This window comes from Parambassis ranga, chromosome 22 (assembly GCF_900634625.1).
Source record: "Parambassis ranga chromosome 22, fParRan2.1, whole genome shotgun sequence".
Taxonomy (NCBI): Eukaryota; Metazoa; Chordata; class Actinopteri; family Ambassidae; genus Parambassis; species Parambassis ranga.
Window position 1 is genome coordinate 18,280,400 of NC_041042.1, and position 18,192 is coordinate 18,298,591.

The 18,192-nt window shown below is 42.9% G+C and overlaps 5 protein-coding genes across 6 annotated transcripts; 4 read left to right on the top strand and 1 right to left on the bottom strand.

Annotated features, from left to right (window-relative positions):
* The first annotated feature begins 1,752 nt into the window (after positions 1-1,752).
* Positions 1,753-3,406, top strand: LOC114427054 (histone H4). Its single transcript, XM_028394787.1, has 2 exons — positions 1,753-1,874; positions 2,547-3,406. The coding sequence occupies exon 2, from the start codon at positions 2,682-2,684 to the stop codon at positions 2,991-2,993; it is 312 nt and encodes a 103-aa protein (XP_028250588.1). The 5' UTR covers positions 1,753-1,874; positions 2,547-2,681; the 3' UTR covers positions 2,994-3,406.
* A 4,392-nt stretch (positions 3,407-7,798) lies between these two features.
* On the bottom strand, positions 7,799-8,211 carry LOC114427628 (histone H2A). Its single transcript, XM_028395796.1, has one exon. It carries the CDS (start codon positions 8,190-8,192, stop codon positions 7,806-7,808), a length of 387 nt encoding a protein of 128 aa, XP_028251597.1. The 5' UTR covers positions 8,193-8,211; the 3' UTR covers positions 7,799-7,805.
* Positions 8,212-8,561: 350 nt separating this feature from the next.
* On the top strand, positions 8,562-17,423 carry LOC114427071 (histone H3-like). The gene is made up of 2 exons (XM_028394822.1): positions 8,562-8,905; positions 16,698-17,423. Exons 1-2 carry the CDS (start codon positions 8,562-8,564, stop codon positions 17,008-17,010), a joined length of 657 nt encoding a protein of 218 aa, XP_028250623.1. The 3' UTR covers positions 17,011-17,423.
* Positions 11,995-12,390, top strand: LOC114427073 (histone H2B 1/2). The gene has a single exon (XM_028394824.1). It carries the CDS (start codon positions 11,995-11,997, stop codon positions 12,367-12,369), a length of 375 nt encoding a protein of 124 aa, XP_028250625.1. The 3' UTR covers positions 12,370-12,390.
* On the top strand, positions 14,338-16,732 carry LOC114427070 (histone H1-like). Of its 2 annotated transcripts, none has more exons than XM_028394821.1 (3): positions 14,338-14,922; positions 15,770-15,890; positions 16,564-16,732. In XM_028394821.1, exons 1-3 carry the CDS (start codon positions 14,350-14,352, stop codon positions 16,641-16,643), a joined length of 774 nt encoding a protein of 257 aa, XP_028250622.1. In that variant the 5' UTR covers positions 14,338-14,349; the 3' UTR covers positions 16,644-16,732. The 2 variants fall into 2 exon arrangements, with proteins under 2 accessions (XP_028250622.1, XP_028250621.1); XM_028394820.1 differs by having other exon boundaries at positions 14,350-14,963; positions 16,564-16,651.
* Positions 17,424-18,192: the final 769 nt, after the last annotated feature.

An 18,192-nucleotide genomic window follows, 5' to 3' on the forward strand; every position in this document is an offset into this window, starting at 1 on the left:
CGGAAGTGCCACACTTCCAGTCGGCCTTCACAATAAAAGCCTCACGCTACTCAAACCTGTCCGTCTGATTAGAACAGTGCCGGGGGTTACATGTACAAACATATTATTTTTACAATGAATATTATACAAAAATACAGTACAGAGCACATAAACGGAAAGTCTTTATAGCTTTTAAATTATGAGATTTTTCTATAGTTCTGATGGCCTCATTCCTAAATGCAACAAAAAAATGGATTTGTGTAACGACATTTGTGAATATACCATTTAGATAACAAAATAATAAGATTAATAAGGTAATATTGATTAGTCTTTGTAAGTGAAAGGGTAATGAAGCCAAACAGTACATTCTCCAAACAAAGGGAAAAATCTGGATCGATAGAAAATGAAATCAAATTACAGACATCTGTCCAGAAGCTGGTAGAAGAAGCAAAGACCAAAACAAATGGAAGACAAATTCAGAGGAACCCAAACAAAAAGAGCAGCTGGTATCAGTAATATTTTTAAAACGTTGTGCAAAAAAAGACTTTAGAGGGGTAAATTGTATGTATTATTTTGAAAGACACTTCTCATAACTTATTAAGTTATTCCAGTAAGAAGCCACATATGGAATAGAAACATACATATTGTGCTTCTAAATAACATAAGAATACCAGCAGGGATTGCATTTATAACAACATTACATTCCCTAAAAATTAAGACATTATATTTTAAAGTAAATTCTTCATATGTAAAAAGTGAAGCGTTGGAGTTAAATAACTGATGGACTGTATGTTGTGATTAAACCAGAAAGGGTAAAATAAAGATTTGTTCCTGTGTAAGATGTCTTTATTATTCCATATGTAATATCTATGAGGAGAAAAGTTGTGTTTATAAATCAATGAGCAGGAAAGAAGCATCTGTTTATGAAAATACGATAATTAACCCGCCTGTCTGATGTTTGAGGGTTTTTAATTTAACACACGTCTGTAACAAACTTACAAAGTGAATTTTTTAAACTTTGGAGGAACCATGTTACAGTAATTTATAATGAATGAAACTGCATTTAAACGACTCCAGGTTGTGGCTCCTGCAGCTGTGGCAGCTAGTTATTATTGTCTACATTAATTACAGAGCTGTAGATACTGTGTACTGATATATCTATGTATCAGTTGGACAGACCTTCAAGCCTATTACTATGTACCTGATCACATGTAGAACGTAGGTTGATTCTGTGGACTTTAGACCAGACATGCTTTTATTGTTTGAACACATTTAGTGTATGAGTCACAGCGCATGTGCACCATACACAAAATGAAAATTAAGATCTTCAGCTGATTGTTTTCATTATTGAATAGTTTATTCAACAATAGCTTGTTCAAGTCGCATCTGTTACTCTGTCAAACAGCATAGAGTTCTCAGATATGTATGTGAATTAATGGCATCTGTGCAATAAGGTTTATGACGTACCATCCCTTGTTGTTTTAATTCCTGTAACAACTTAATACTTATGAGCAGGTTAAAGGTGTAGTGAAGTGACTCTCAGGGGGCATGCACACACACACTGTGTGTGTTCGGTCTTAGTCCGTCATGTGCCCGTCTCATGCTCTGATGTTATTGACTTTGAGGCTGTAGAATGGTACCTCACTTAGGACATGATGACACAACATGCTCTGATTGAGACAGAGGGCATTGTTTAATTTCATTGAAAAAAGAAGGAATTTACATTAAATTTACATTACAGTGAAGTGATGTAAGATTTATTGTTGTGTTTCAGTCCGTTGTTGGCCAGGCAGCCACAACAGGATCCAGACCTCCTGTCTCCAAACCTGAGACCAACACCATGTGGACCAGTGAGATGCTCAGCCCTGTATCCCAGCACACTGCAAAGCTAAAATGTAAATTACACTTCCAGAAGAGTCTTCACAGAACGTTTTAAAAGTCTTTGTCTTCTTCACCTCTTCCATCTTGCAGATAAAGTCCTGGTCAGAGCTGTCCCGCCTGCTGAAGCTCTATTTCTGCTTCACAGCGTCTCTGATGGCACTGCTCATTTAGGCTCATGCTTTGTGGCAAAAAGAGTTTCTACTTGTCTTTAACTGCAACACAATAGTTACACTGTTGGCCTTTTCTTTTTTTTTGTTTGTTTAGCCAGTCGGTATTAAACAGTAGTCAGAACAACAATCTAAAGGGAACACAGTTTCACTTACGAAAGAGATTAGAGTCACTGTAAAAACTGCATTTAAGATGTTCTTTTTACAGATCTCAAACATTTTCATGACTCGTCCCCTCTTTTTTTATGCATTAGGGTAAGGTACACCTACAACACTTAGTGTGAGGGAACTGTACTAACCCATTCCGAAGTGGATTATATTTATACAATTGCAAATTGTGTGTTACAAAAGTGCAAACTGAGTGTAAAGCATTGTTTTTGCTTTTAGTTTTGCAAACTCAGTGAGTGATTTTGCTATAACTATTAATAGTTTTAGAAATTGTGCTATAAGAATCATTGTTAGTGTTTAAGCAATCAGAAAAAACTGTAATCCACTCAAATACTTTCTACTATTGTCCAGATGGTGGCGTTGAGTCGTGGAAGACATCACAGTGGAAAACTCCGCCTCTGTCTCCCATCACGTCCTCAGTAACAAAGTAAATTCCAGTGAGTGCGCGTCTTTCCTCACTGTCGAGAAAACAATTCAACAACAAACATGAGTGGACGTGGTAAAGGAGGAAAGGGACTCGGTAAGGGAGGCGCCAAGCGTCACCGTAAAGTCCTCCGTGATAACATCCAGGGAATCACCAAGCCCGCTATCCGCCGCCTGGCTCGCCGTGGCGGAGTGAAGCGTATCTCTGGTCTGATCTACGAGGAGACCCGCGGTGTGTTGAAGGTCTTCCTGGAGAACGTGATCCGTGACGCCGTCACCTACACCGAGCACGCCAAGAGGAAGACTGTGACCGCCATGGATGTGGTGTATGCTCTGAAGAGGCAGGGACGCACTCTGTACGGCTTCGGCGGTTAAACTGTGACAGATCCAACAAAACGAAACAAAGGTCCTTTTAAGGACCACACACTCTGTCAATGAAGAGCTGAATTCTACAATATGTATTGTGTGTATATATTAATATTTATTTATACCCCCGACTAACGCTTCTGTCGTTATCTCTGCCTTTATTACACGTGTGTGTAATATTTATGTGATGATAAACTAGTGAGGTGCAAATGAAGCGTTATTGGACGTTATTGTCAGTATTGGTGTCGAGTATGTGTTAATTCAAAGCTTCTCCGTGACATAGTGGTCTTAATTTGTGATGAGTGTAGTTTATATTGATTGGTTGGTCAGTTGATTATGCATTTGCATTATATATAACTATGATATGCTCAAAAATATCCTGTGGGAAGGACGGGGGTGATATGAGTTACAATATTCAGGGTGTGAATGAGGATGTCAGTGTTGCACACACACCTTCTCTCTATCAGAGCGGTGTACGTCCCAGGTGTACTGAACACGTTCCGGGAATTGGAGTCTCCATCCCGATCTGGCCGGGCAAATCTGGAGCAGGTTGGGGAGAGCGCAGGTGGCCGAGGATGCTTCTATATGCGTTTCCTCCAGTCACACTTATCCCTCAGTTTCTGGACACAGTGAGAGTGGAGCAGCTGTCGGCTATTTTAGTGGCGCCAGTGCGCACGAATGCGTCGTGGTTTCCATGCCTACAGCAGATGTTGTCAGGCAACCCGTGGGAACTGCCGTGGAGCTCCTGATCGCCTGATCAGGAGCTATCCCATAATAGGCCAGCGGCTGTGGGTCTGGCCGCTGAACGGGAGCGCCTAGAGAGACTGGGTCTCTCCCGCGAAGTTGTGGGAACTATCCAGGGTGCTAGAGCTGAGTCTACCAGAGCCTCTTACTCTGCTAAATGGTCTGCTTTCCAGCAGTGGTGCATTGACAGGAGTGTGGATCCCACCAGCTGCCCCCTGCCTCTTGTGTTGTCTTTTCTCCTCTGCTTTTTAATTAAAGCCTACGCGGCTGCGGTGTCTGCCTGTCCTGACGGTTTTGGTGACAGAACAGTTTTTAGCCATCCTTTAACAAAGCGTTTTTTGAAGGGAGTGCGGAGACACAGGCCTGTGTCCCGCTCCTTTGCTCCTCAGACTTTTATACCTAAGAGCATCACTAGCTCTTTCAGATCCAGGGTGATAACGTTGGATGGTTTTTCCCCTCCTCCTCACAGTTCTGATGAGGAGAGGACATCTCATCTTCTCTGTCCAGCACAGAAGCCACGAGTAAATACAAGTGATGTGCTGAACGTAAACAAGAGAAACTTACACAGAAATATCGATCTCATCACGCTACTATCGAGTAAATACTGATCCCAACTTTGGTATCGATACTATTGATACTTAGATCGATTCACCCACCCATCTACTCTTTGCCTTTCTGCCTCTAAAGGCAAAAGCACCAAGACTGCATTGGGGGGGGGGGGGGGGGGTGTTAACACCAATGCATATGTTAGTAAAACAACAGAGGCTGTTGGTAAACAGTATGATGTTTTATCATTAGTTCAAAAACTGTACAATGTAACTCGGTAGGTTGTTGCTAGCAAGAACCACACACAGGGGGACAAGGTCATGCAGGAAGTGGAGAGGTGCACAAAAATACACTGGAGCAGAACATGGCAAGGTTTGTCGTATTAATTAATTATTCATTTTTATGACTATGAATAATAAAAAATGTCTAACATTGGGTGGATTTCCACACTCTCTCACATTGTCATCTCTTCATGTAATCTTGTATTTAGATTAAGATTAACTTTATTAATCCCTGTGGGGAAATTAAGTTGCAGTAGCAGCATTTTAAAGAATAAATACAATAAACACAAGCAACAACTCACATAAAACATACACTCACATAAAGCAGATCAGGGAGACAATAAAAACACAGTTAATGTAACTGAGAAGTTTGAAATGCACCTGTGATGATGCTTTATTCCAATATAGATATAGATATAGATGTATAGATTTAGATATAGATGTATAGATCATTTCCAGGACATGGAAAAAAGACTGAACCCTATAAAATGCTTTTCTGTATTTGTTAAATAAATGTATGTAAAGACGCCTCACGTCTCAGAAGAGCTGACTCTTCTACAGGCAGGGATGGGCCAGAAGACAATTAATGTTAAAGACGACCACTCATTGATAAATTGAACAGAATGAGCAGAATTTTTGGCCCCACACATAGAAATGTTATATTATATTGAATTTGATATCATATTTGATAAAGCCTTTAAAGATTCTTCTCTTAAGACCTGTAATGTATTTTTATATGTATTATACACAGTTAATATAAACCAATTCTTTTAAAGAACAGAACCCTCTTTAATATTTCAGCTAATATGGGAATTTCGGCTGAGCCTGCTCCCAAGCGGCTTCTCTGATTTGTATTTATTTATTTATTTATTTTGCTTATTTTTTGTGCAAAGTGAGAGTAATTAATTACTAGTATACAAACCATACATGGTATCAATTATTTATTTCTATGACTTATTATACTCAACAGTGCTACAAAACATACATCTTAAAGTACAAAAACAATAATCAAGTCAGTTTCAATCCAATATCTGATGGTGTCCTATATTACCAACATTTCCCTCATAAAATAACATGTACACATGCTGTAGGTGGCTGTAATACTCCTTGCATTTGAATATAAATATTGAATTATATTATATTATTGAATATATATGACTCTTTGTAGCTGTATAAGCTTTTCTTAACTTTTATTTACTTTCCCCGAAACACTTTCACTATCCTGTATTTGTCTGCCACTCATACTCTGCTTGATGATAGATGTCCGTGAGAGTTGTGTTCTCCATATTAACAATTATCTAAAGTCTTCATAAGAGTGGTGTCCAGATTTCACACATTTGCCGACAGCTACTTTTTGGGTCAGGGTAAAGTTACCGCGCCATTACGCACAGCTCTCTGTTACTGTAGAGCAGGGGTTCTCAAATTTTGATAGCTGAGGGCCGCCAATGAAAAAAAAGAAAAAAGAAAAAAAATACACGTGTATTAAATTTAATGACACAGTTGCATCTCTTCAGTTTACATTTGTTGGTCTGTATCCAGTAATGTGCAACAAACACATATGGGGAAACATTGTTATGCACAAAAAATCCCCGGGGATTAGAGCTGGGCGGTATGACCAAAATTCTAGATCACAGTATTTTTATATTATTATAACGTTATATATTTCCAGTATTTGACAGTATTTTCTCTCATCATGCATGACGTGTTAACTGCATTGATTGTGAGAAGAATTACTGCAGAGTGGTTACCCTGTTCCAGGTCATGAGAATTGTACAAAAAAAAAAAAAAATCCACATTAGTATTACATGTAATACAACAGGGCTGTGGGTTATTATTTATTATCCAGTAGTATCGTGATTACGTGAGGGTTTTTCCACAATTACGATTAAAGAACGCTCATTTTTTTGTTTTAAAAATAATTATAAATAATTGGGGAGGGGGGGGTAGTTAAATTATACTCAGCTTCACTCGTGGCTTCGAGTGAACGCAGACCAGATGAAGGAGGCGGAGTGACGTGACAGAAGCCTGTTAAATACTCCACGAGGACAGAGAAATCTGTTCGTGTTCCTGAGGTGGCAGAAATAAGAGCAAGATCCGTTTGGACCGGACTTTTCATACTTCATTAGAAACAGGGTGCAGAACTGCTCATACGGAGCGCACGCAGCGCCACACACACATACAGGTTTTGCCGCTATTTCGCTGCTAATCGTCGGCAGAAGCAGCAGTTCAGGTGAACATGTATGAAGCGGAGATATTTGAGGAAACGGGCAAAGTCGTGAAATACCAAAAGTAGCAATATCGTCCTGCTCCTGTCAAACATGTTTGTTCACCTCTTTTAACCGCTGCTTCTGCTGCTGTTTAGCGTCTCCAAAAGTCTCCAAAACCTGTTTGTGTGTGCACGATGTGCGCTAAGAGCCGTGTGAAGAGTTTTACACACGTTCCTGCTTCAGAACGTCCCCTGTCCATTCTCACCGACAACTCCACTAATACCTGTGCTCTGATCCCTGCGTGAGCAGCGGTGCAACAATTAAAAACGTCCCCGTGAAACAATTTACTACCGCGCTGACTTCCGGACATTTTAGGTCATTTAAAATTCACATCATAACACAAATTCACATAATTCATTGCGGGCCGCCAACATTTTTTCTGCGGGCCGCCATTGAGAACCTATGCTGTAGAGACTTTGTTGATATCCCTGTTGTCTGATGCTGCAAGGAAGGTACAGCGATTACATGACATTAGAAAAGCAGCCATGACCTATCACCACTGTATGTAACAGGATTTAACAACAGCTGCGATGAGTACGCGTCTGAAGTGTGGAACCGAAGTAGAGCTATTATTTAACCAACAATAAACTGTTTATAAAACAGTCTTCTGCTTCATTTTAAAGTGATCCCCCCTGTTTAAATTATAATTAGCTGAGATACTAAGAGAACAGTGATGGACTTTATTCAAACAGGTCAGCGAGAGAAGCAGCTCCGATAGAAGTCCGTCTGCAGCGTCAGCATGTGTAGATTATACATAAATATTTCACAATAGCCTGTCATCTTGGTCTTATATCTTATGTATTGTAAACACTAAAAAAATATCTAAATTTCTGAAATTAAAAAGGCAGAAATGTGATTATGCTTTATATGGATTTATTAAGCATTAGGAGCAACTGAAAATGTAAAAATCCAGGACATCAGCTCTTTACGTGAGAGTGTGTGGCTCTTAAAAGAGCCTTTGTGGGGTCAAGGGGTCTCCGTGTTTACTTGGCTTTGACGGGCTTCTCGGTCTTCTTGGGCAGCAGCACGGCCTGGATGTTGGGCAGCACGCCGCCCTGAGCGATGGTCACTCCGCCCAGCAGCTTGTTGAGCTCCTCGTCGTTGCGCACAGCCAGCTGCAGGTGACGGGGGATGATACGGGTCTTCTTGTTGTCGCGGGCAGCGTTTCCAGCCAGCTCCAGGATCTCAGCGGTCAGGTACTCCAGCACAGCCGCCAAGTAGACGGGAGCGCCGGCACCCACACGCTCTCCATAGTTACCTTTACGCAGCAGCCTGTGGACACGACCCACGGGGAACTGCAGCCCAGCACGGGAGGAGCGGGTCTTGGCCTTAGCTCTGGCTTTGCCACCGGTCTTTCCACGTCCACTCATTTTCAGATTGTGTTTTCTGGTGTCTTAACTCAGAGAAACTGTGTCTGAGGAAGCTGAGAGTCTTCTTTATATACAAGAGCGCGGGGCCCTTCCTCACAGACCAACCAGAGGACTGGTTTCAGCGGAGCAGCAGCAGGGGGGGCGCTCTTTATTTCAGCGGCCGTTTTGAACAGACTTTTCTCCAATAAGCAGCGCAGCTTCAGGCGCGAGGCCGCTCCTCCAGGCGGGCCGAGCTCCACGAGGAGCCGCTGACCAATCAGGATCCGGAGGTCTGAAGCAGCGTCACAGCTTCACAGCCGGGCCCACACTTTAAGAGGCGCGTGTCTTCTCTTTCATTTCATATTTTTCTGTTGCTCAGAGAAAGAAGAAATGGCCAGAACCAAGCAGACCGCCCGTAAATCCACCGGAGGCAAAGCCCCTAGAAAGCAGCTGGCCACCAAGGCTGCCCGTAAGAGCGCCCCGGCCACTGGTGGCGTGAAGAAGCCTCACCGTTATAGGCCCGGTACCGTGGCTCTGAGAGAGATCCGTCGCTACCAGAAATCCACCGAGCTGCTGATCCGCAAGCTGCCCTTCCAGCGCCTGGTCAGAGAGATCGCTCAGGACTTCAAGACCGACCTGCGCTTCCAGAGCTCCGCTGTCATGGCTCTGCAGGAGGCCAGCGAGGCTTACCTGGTCGGCCTGTTCGAGGACACTAACCTGTGCGCCATCCACGCCAAGAGGGTCACCATCATGCCCAAAGACATCCAGCTGGCCCGCCGCATCCGCGGAGAGAGAGCTTAAAGTGTCTGCGGCTCCACAAACAACAACAACGGCTCTTTTAAGAGCCACCTCACACTCGACTATAGAGCTCAGCCCTTTATTCACAACTGAGCAATACATTTATTTAAAGACCTCTAATGCTTTTTGTTGTCAAAATATAATACATTTGTTTAAAGTTACCATAAGCGGTGAACAGTTTTGTAAATTTATTTAGACTCACAAACATAAACCTGACTGATTATCCTCATGTGTTATTTTCAAAGGTCAGATTACAATAGGAGAGCTGGTTAAAACAGTCTGTTTTCCCGAAGAACATCAAGATAATATCATGTGCGTGGATTCATACAGGTTTACAGTAAGCTCTGTCAGAGCTTAGATCAGTGTAACATATGTTATACTGAATGCCCAGCATGGTAAAGCTTCAGTGCACATAATCCAACATTAATGATAATTAATCAAAACAAATGTACAAATGAAGCATGGTTTTTCATACTTACTGAATTATTGTTGTGTTTGAAATATACATGAATTAGAAATTGAACTCATTTACCTCACAAGCTGAACACATACAGTAACCACGTCAGTCTGTAGGTGCAACATATCAGCCCCATTGAACACAAAGTCGATGAAGATCCTCAGTCGTCTATGTCATTTCCATTCAGGAGCTCTACTGCACTGACTCTACAAGTTCAGTAGTTCACTTGAAGCCCCGCTGAACACATTGCTCTTTTAAGAGCCACCTCACTGACCCATAAAGAGGGTGATCCTAATTCTCTGCATTCATTTTCATATGACTAATGATAACACAAACAAACAAATAAAATTAGTTTTATCTTAGCTTCAGTTTTTTTTGCTGTCAGTTAAAAGTCCCTGTTTCTCCTCCACACAATAACTTATATAAGCCTATGCACAGAGCTGTGAAATAACTCCAAACAGCGCTCCTCTTCCTCTCTGCCATCTCCATGATGCTAGCTGCACTTTACAGCCAATCAGGAGCTCCGTCTGCTCCGGCAGAGTGGAGAAGGAGGGGGAGGGGCGGAGTGCGCCTGCGCACTGAGCAGACTGAGAGAGGAGCGCTGTTTGCACCGCGAGTAAATACGAGTAAAGTTGCTGAAGGTATAGAAGAGAAACTTCCACAGAAATATCGATCTCATCACGCTAGTATCGAGTAATTACTGATCCTAACGTTGATATCGAATATTCAGAAATGTGATCCTCACATTCTGAAACTCTTCCCCTTCTTCATCATTAAAAGCCTCTCTCACTTCTAAAATCAATTGCAAGGCCCTCTGAACAGCGCCATCTTGGCCATCATGATCTGTTCTATCAAAGCTATAGTTATTGTGTCCTGCTTAAAATTTGCAGATAGAGAATGAGCAAATAAAGACTGGACAGAGGGTCAAATGTGAGACAGGTCGACGATGTCAAACCTTGTGCGCGAATGGCAGGGGCAGAATCAAATCTCTCTCTCTCTCTCTCTCTCTCTCACACACACACACACACTTACAGGCAGAAACACACATACAAACAACAGGTAAAAGAAGACAGAGGGATTCTATATGCCCCGGGTCCAGTAGACCTGAACATCCTGTATGTAATATAAATGTGTATATATCAAAACACATTTTCAATAACCACACACTGTATACCCATACAGTGTGTGGTTATTGAAAATGTGTTTTGATATATGTTCATTACAAGAGCCAAGGCCAGTGAATCTCAGCTTGAAATAATAATTGGTTGTATCATTTTTCCATTGATGAATAATGAAAACGGGTCCCACAGACCCGAACACCATACAAGGGTTAAAGAGAGGTGTTATTAACATGGCATATAGTAATATATTTTAGCATTATACTTAGCCAGGCATTTTGTGTTATAAATCTAAATATATAGATAACTCCTCCTAAAAGGACTGTAAATGGCCCCTAAAAATAGTGGGTGTGCAGTCCCTAGATGGCAGATGTGATTGCATTCCAGAATTTTAATTGGGTTAAGTAATCGCGGTTCAAGACAACAAACCCAATGACAGGGTTGTGATCCCGAGTGAAGTGGTTATGTCATAAGTCACAAGGACCTAGAAAAAAGGAATATAACAATTTTTAGTTGCACTGCAGTGCGATTTGAAGTGAAACACTAAAATGGATGTTTTCCAAAATAAAGATTATACTGGACTGTCCGTCTCATCCGCTCCACACTGTGCTTACCAGCTACAGAAGCTCGTTGAGCAACAGACTCCGACTCCCACGATGCACCACTGAGAAACACAGGAAGTCATTCCTGCCTGTCTCAATCAAACTACTGAACTCTGAACTGTCAGTCACTCAGACACTGTACATTCATACTGGTACATTCATATCTTCTGTACTGTGGCCGGCTGTGCAGTCACGTGACAGTGTGGAACAAGATCCAAAGCCTCACTTGTCCACTACTAGTAGAAACACCAATAACACCATGAATAAATCCGCTAATAACAAATGATATGCAGACGTATGTTGAAGGAGTTCATCCAGCTTGTGTTTTCATCAGGCTGGTTTTGAGTGTCATACAGTAACACTGCTGTGAAGGATGACTGTAACAGAAACGAGTCTTCCTCTGGCTGTTTTAAAGGCCTCTCTCTTGTACCAGGATGACTTACAGCATTGATGGAACAATGCATTCTGAATGATACCAGTGAACTGGACAAGGACGTGTCCACACAAACACCTTCTGCATAAATCATCATTTTCTAAAGTAGAAAAGGAGAACTCAATGAACCAAATGAAACACAAATATTTGATAACTGATTTAATATTATACGTTAGTGGTAAAAGTAAAGCACGTTTGCTTCTTGCAGAGGTTTTCTTCTTCTGAGGAAAATGAAACCTGACTACAGCAGAACTGATGCCAGAGCAACGCACCCATCCCCCTACATCCAACCAGTCACAAGCTGAGCCAATCACAGACAGGGGACTGCACAAAAGTATTTGCATGCAGTCTGTATAAGAAAAGTCGTTGTCGGCCCTCACATTCATTCGTTGTTGAGAAATCCCGAGTAATCAACATGCCTGAACCCGCCAAGTCTGCGCCCAAGAAGGGCTCCAAGAAAGCCGTGACCAAGACCGCCGGCAAAGGAGGCAAGAAGAAGAGAAAAACCAGGAAGGAGAGCTACGCCATCTACGTGTACAAAGTCTTGAAGCAGGTGCACCCTGATACCGGTATCTCCTCCAAGGCCATGAGCATCATGAACTCCTTTGTGAACGACATCTTTGAGCGCATCGCCTCCGAGGCCTCTCGTCTGGCTCACTACAACAAGCGCTCCACCATCACTTCCAGGGAGATCCAGACCGCGGTCAGGCTGCTGCTGCCCGGTGAGCTGGCTAAGCACGCCGTGTCTGAGGGCACCAAGGCCGTCACCAAGTACACCAGCTCCAAGTAAACAGCTGCTGCTTGAACAACAACCCAACGGCTCTTTTAAGAGCCACCCACATCACGTAAAGAGCGAGTCCGTTTTTAAGAGGGACCTTGTTTTATGGTTGGTTGTATTGATGCCCATAGGAAAAGTATAGTATAGAAGGATCTTAATTATTCCTCGCTGTTGCAGTAGCAATATACACGCACTCTGCATACTAAACATACCTCGCTGTAAACACATTTACAGAAAATAGAAACATTAAATATAAATGTGCAATTATATAATAAAAGGATTGCGCAAAATCTGTCGGGAGAGAGAGAAACAGTCCTGGCCTGTGGCCACAAAGATCTCCAGCATCTTGCTGCACACGCTGAAGGACCTCAGCTTTCTAGTAGAGTCTGCTGCAGGCCTTGTACACAGCTGTGCTGTCAGCCAGCTCAGTCTACTGTCGGTGGTTGTACAATACCTTTCAAGTGTGATTTTTTTTTTTTAAATCGAAATTAATCCTAGGTACCGACAGTTCTGTCTGTCAATAAACAGTACACGTGCATCAAGATAGAAGTGTCTGACATGGCCTGTCATTCCATATAATGCTGCTTTGTTTCTCTTTTTTTTTCTTTACATGTGTAACCCGGTGTGTCTGGTACTCTGCGCTATGTAGTGTACAAACAGACAGGAGGCAGGGCTGAATGTCAGGAGCCTTTACTGAGTGCGTCTAACAAAGGGGCAGATGTTGTATGTAGCAAGCTCGGCTTCTCCGGCCGTGTAAACACCAAAGAACATTAACAAAAACTCAATGAGTGGGATGAAAAAGTAAATTAATATAACAAAATGTTCTCCAAAAAGTACATATAGTACTACAATAATTATTCACCATAAAAAACACAAAACTGTCAGCGTTGAGCTTTATAATGCTTGTAATTGCAAGTGAAGCAATTACAAGCATTCCTCTGTTCTCACTCTTATGTTTTAACCGATTGTCACAAAATAACAAATGACAAAGACAGTATACACAAATACATTATGATAACTTATTGTTTTAAAATAAAACCAGCGTGATTTCTAAATTTGTCCACAGATCACTTTTTCCTTCCATGGGATGGAGGCAGCGCTGTTGTACCATGTGCGTAATTACGCACGACTGTCTTTCACTTTAGGGACTTTTTTGTGGATTCCGCTGCCGTTTGAATGCGCAGTGGTTACATGACCATATGAGAAGATAAGAAGTGAATTATTTTACTGTATACAGTAATATAGTAAAATGACAACTGTATACAGTAAAATAGTAAAATAATAACTGAGGCGAGGCTATTGGATGCAAAGTGTGCAGGAGGACTGGGTATTCCAACATTTAGCAAAAATCCAGTAATGAAATTGTTTCCATTTCCAGTTAAAGTGACCGCATGTCATTCATCTGTCAGTTTAAGTTCACTCTAACATTAGTGGAAGACAAACAGTGGCGGCATACGACAGCAAACAACTCCGATAGAACTGTAGCGTCATCACAGTGTGTTTGATGCTGCCACAACAACGTGACTTTGTGACAAAGTGACGGTCAGCAGATGTGTGTTTTTCCCCTGAGTCTCTAAACTAACATGTGTTTCAGCTGGAAAACAACTTTTGATGGAGCTCTGATACATCTGTGATCATTTATGAGAGGAAGAAGAGGGAAAAGGCGCTGCGCAGCGCGCCGAGTCTCTGAGCTTTGGAGGCTCCAGCAACAAAGTGCAGCGATCATCAGAGCTGAACATGAGCTGAACAAGAAGAGACACTGTCCGCTATCAGCTCCTCCACTGTCAGCCTGCAGCGCTGCTCCCACACTCGTTTTTACTCTTTTATCCACGCACAGAAAACACAAGTGGAAACATTCCGCCTGCACGGAGGAGGCAGGCTTGGATTGAGTCTTAACGGTTCTCATGCTGTGTTCAAGTACCGCCTCCTGCGCTCACTTCACCATAACTGTACTCTGACTCTGGTTGGGCTGCAAACACTTACTGATTAAACATGGCAGAAGAAGCTCCAGCTCCAGCCGCCCCTCCGGCAAAAGCTCCCAAGAAGAAGGCCTCCAAGCTGAAGAAGTCCGGCCCCAGCGTCGGCGAGCTCATCGTGAAAGCTGTGGCCGCTTCCAAGGAGCGGAGCGGCGTGTCTACAGCCGCCCTCAAGAAGGCTCTGGCTGCCGGAGGATATGATGTGGAGAAGAACAATTCCCGCGTCAAGATCGCCATCAAGAGCCTGGTGGCTAAAGGGACTCTGGTCCAGACCAAGGGGACCGGGGCCTCCGGCTCTTTCAAGATGAACAAGAAGGCTGAGACCAAGGCCAAGCCCGTAAAGAAAGCCGCACCTAAAGCCAAGAAGCCCGCAGCCGCTAAGAAACCCGCAGCGGCCAAGAAGGCGGCAGCCAAGAAACCAGCAGCTGCTAAGAAGTCCCCCAAGAAGGCCAAGAAGCCCGCAGCGGCCAAGAAAGTGGCCAAGAGTCCCAAGAAGCCCGCCAAAAGCCCCAAGAAGGCCGCCAAGAGTCCCAAGAAGGTGGCTCCCAAAAAGGCCCCCGCTGCCAAGAAGAAGGCCCCCGCAAAGAAGGTAGCCAAGCCCAAAGCCAAGAAGGCAGCACCCAAGAAGAAGTGAGCTGTCACCACAGCAAACACAAAGGTTCTTTTAAGAGCCACCACAACATCCACAAAGAGCTCATCCTTACTCACTGTTGTTAAAACCTGGTAGTTGTTAAACTCCAGGTTGTGGCTCCTGCAGCTGTGGCAGCTAGTTATTATTGTCTACATTAATTACAGAGCTGTAGATACTGTGTACTGATATATCTATGTATCAGTTGGACAGACCTTCAAGCCTATTACTATGTACCTGATCACATGTAGAACGTAGGTTGATTCTGTGGACTTTAGACCAGACATGCTTTTATTGTTTGAACACATTTAGTGTATGAGTCACAGCGCATGTGCACCATACACAAAATGAAAATTAAGATCTTCAGCTGATTGTTTCATTATTGAATAGTTTATTCAACAATAGCTTGTTCAAGTCGCATCTGTTACTCTGTCAAACAGCATAGAGTTCTCAGATATGTATGTGAATTAATGGCATCTGTGCAATAAGGTTTATGACGTACCATCCCTTGTTGTTTTAATTCCTGTAACAACTTAATACTTATGAGCAGGTTAAAGGTGTAGTGAAGTGACTCTCAGGGGGCATGCACACACACACTGTGTGTGTTCGGTCTTAGTCCGTCATGTGCCCGTCTCATGCTCTGATGTTATTGACTTTGAGGCTGTAGAATGGTACCTCACTTAGGACATGATGACACAACATGCTCTGATTGAGACAGAGGGCATTGTTTAATTTCATTGAAAAAAGAAGGAATTACATTAAATTTACATTACAGTGAAGTGATGTAAGATTTATTGTTGTGTTTCAGTCCGTTGTTGGCCAGGCAGCCACAACAGGATCCAGACCTCCTGTCTCCAAACCTGAGACCAACACCATGTGGACCAGTGAGATGCTCAGCCCTGTATCCCAGCACACTGCAAAGCTAAAATGTAAATTACACTTCCAGAAGAGTCTTCACAGAACGTTTTAAAAGTCTTTGTCTTCTTCACCTCTTCCATCTTGCAGATAAAGTCCTGGTCAGAGCTGTCCCGCCTGCTGAAGCTCTATTTCTGCTTCACAGCGTCCTCTGATGGCACTGCTCATTTAGGCTCATGCTTTGTGGCAAAAAGAGTTTCTACTTGTCTTTAACTGCAACACAATAGTTACACTGTTGGCCTTTTCTTTTTTTTGTTTGTTTAGCCAGTCGGTATTAAACAGTAGTCAGAACAACAATCTAAAGGGAACACAGTTTCACTTACGAAAGAGATTAGAGTCACTGTAAAAACTGCATTTAAGATGTTCTTTTTACAGATCTCAAACATTTTCATGACTCGTCCCCTCTTTTTTTATGCATTAGGGTAAGGTACACCTACAACACTTAGTGTGAGGGAACTGTACTAACCCATTCCGAAGTGGATTATATTTATACAATTGCAAATTGTGTGTTACAAAAGTGCAAACTGAGTGTAAAGCATTGTTTTTGCTTTTAGTTTTGCAAACTCAGTGAGTGATTTTGCTATAACTATTAATAGTTTTAGAAATTGTGCTATAAGAATCATTGTTAGTGTTTAAGCAATCAGAAAAAAACTGTAATCCACTCAAATACTTTCTACTATTGTCCAGATGGTGGCGTTGAGTCGTGGAAGACATCACAGTGGAAAACTCCGCCTCTGTCTCCCATCACGTCCTCAGTAACAAAGTAAATTCCAGTGAGTGCGCGTCTTTCCTCACTGTCGAGAAAACAATTCAACAACAAACATGAGTGGACGTGGTAAAGGAGGAAAGGGACTCGGTAAGGGAGGCGCCAAGCGTCACCGTAAAGTCCTCCGTGATAACATCCAGGGAATCACCAAGCCCGCTATCCGCCGCCTGGCTCGCCGTGGCGGAGTGAAGCGTATCTCTGGTCTGATCTACGAGGAGACCCGCGGTGTGTTGAAGGTCTTCCTGGAGAACGTGATCCGTGACGCCGTCACCTACACCGAGCACGCCAAGAGGAAGACTGTGACCGCCATGGATGTGGTGTATGCTCTGAAGAGGCAGGGACGCACTCTGTACGGCTTCGGCGGTTAAACTGTGACAGATCCAACAAAACGAAACAAAGGTCCTTTTAAGGACCACACACTCTGTCAATGAAGAGCTGAATTCTACAATATGTATTGTGTGTATATATTAATATTTATTTATACCCCCGACTAACGCTTCTGTCGTTATCTCTGCCTTTATTACACGTGTGTGTAATATTTATGTGATGATAAACTAGTGAGGTGCAAATGAAGCGTTATTGGACGTTATTGTCAGTATTGGTGTCGAGTATGTGTTAATTCAAAGCTTCTCCGTGACATAGTGGTCTTAATTTGTGATGAGTGTAGTTTATATTGATTGGTTGGTCAGTTGATTATGCATTTGCATTATATATAACTATGATATGCTCAAAAATATCCTGTGGGAAGGACGGGGGTGATATGAGTTACAATATTCAGGGTGTGAATGAGGATGTCAGTGTTGCACACACACCTTCTCTCTATCAGAGCGGTGTACGTCCCAGGTGTACTGAACACGTTCCGGGAATTGGAGTCTCCATCCCGATCTGGCCGGGCAAATCTGGAGCAGGTTGGGGAGAGCGCAGGTGGCCGAGGATGCTTCTATATGCGTTTCCTCCAGTCACACTTATCCCTCAGTTTCTGGACACAGTGAGAGTGGAGCAGCTGTCGGCTATTTTAGTGGCGCCAGTGCGCACGAATGCGTCGTGGTTTCCATGCCTACAGCAGATGTTGTCAGGCAACCCGTGGGAACTGCCGTGGAGCTCCTGATCGCCTGATCAGGAGCTATCCCATAATAGGCCAGCGGCTGTGGGTCTGGCCGCTGAACGGGAGCGCCTAGAGAGACTGGGTCTCTCCCGCGAAGTTGTGGGAACTATCCAGGGTGCTAGAGCTGAGTCTACCAGAGCCTCTGGTGTTAACACCAATGCATATGTTAGTAAAACAACAGAGGCTGTTGGTAAACAGTATGATGTTTTATCATTAGTTCAAAAACTGTACAATGTAACTCGGTAGGTTGTTGCTAGCAAGAACCACACACAGGGGGACAAGGTCATGCAGGAAGTGGAGAGGTGCACAAAAATACACTGGAGCAGAACATGGCAAGGTTTGTCGTATTAATTAATTATTCATTTTTATGACTATGAATAATAAAAAATGTCTAACATTGGGTGGATTTCCACACTCTCTCACATTGTCATCTCTTCATGTAATC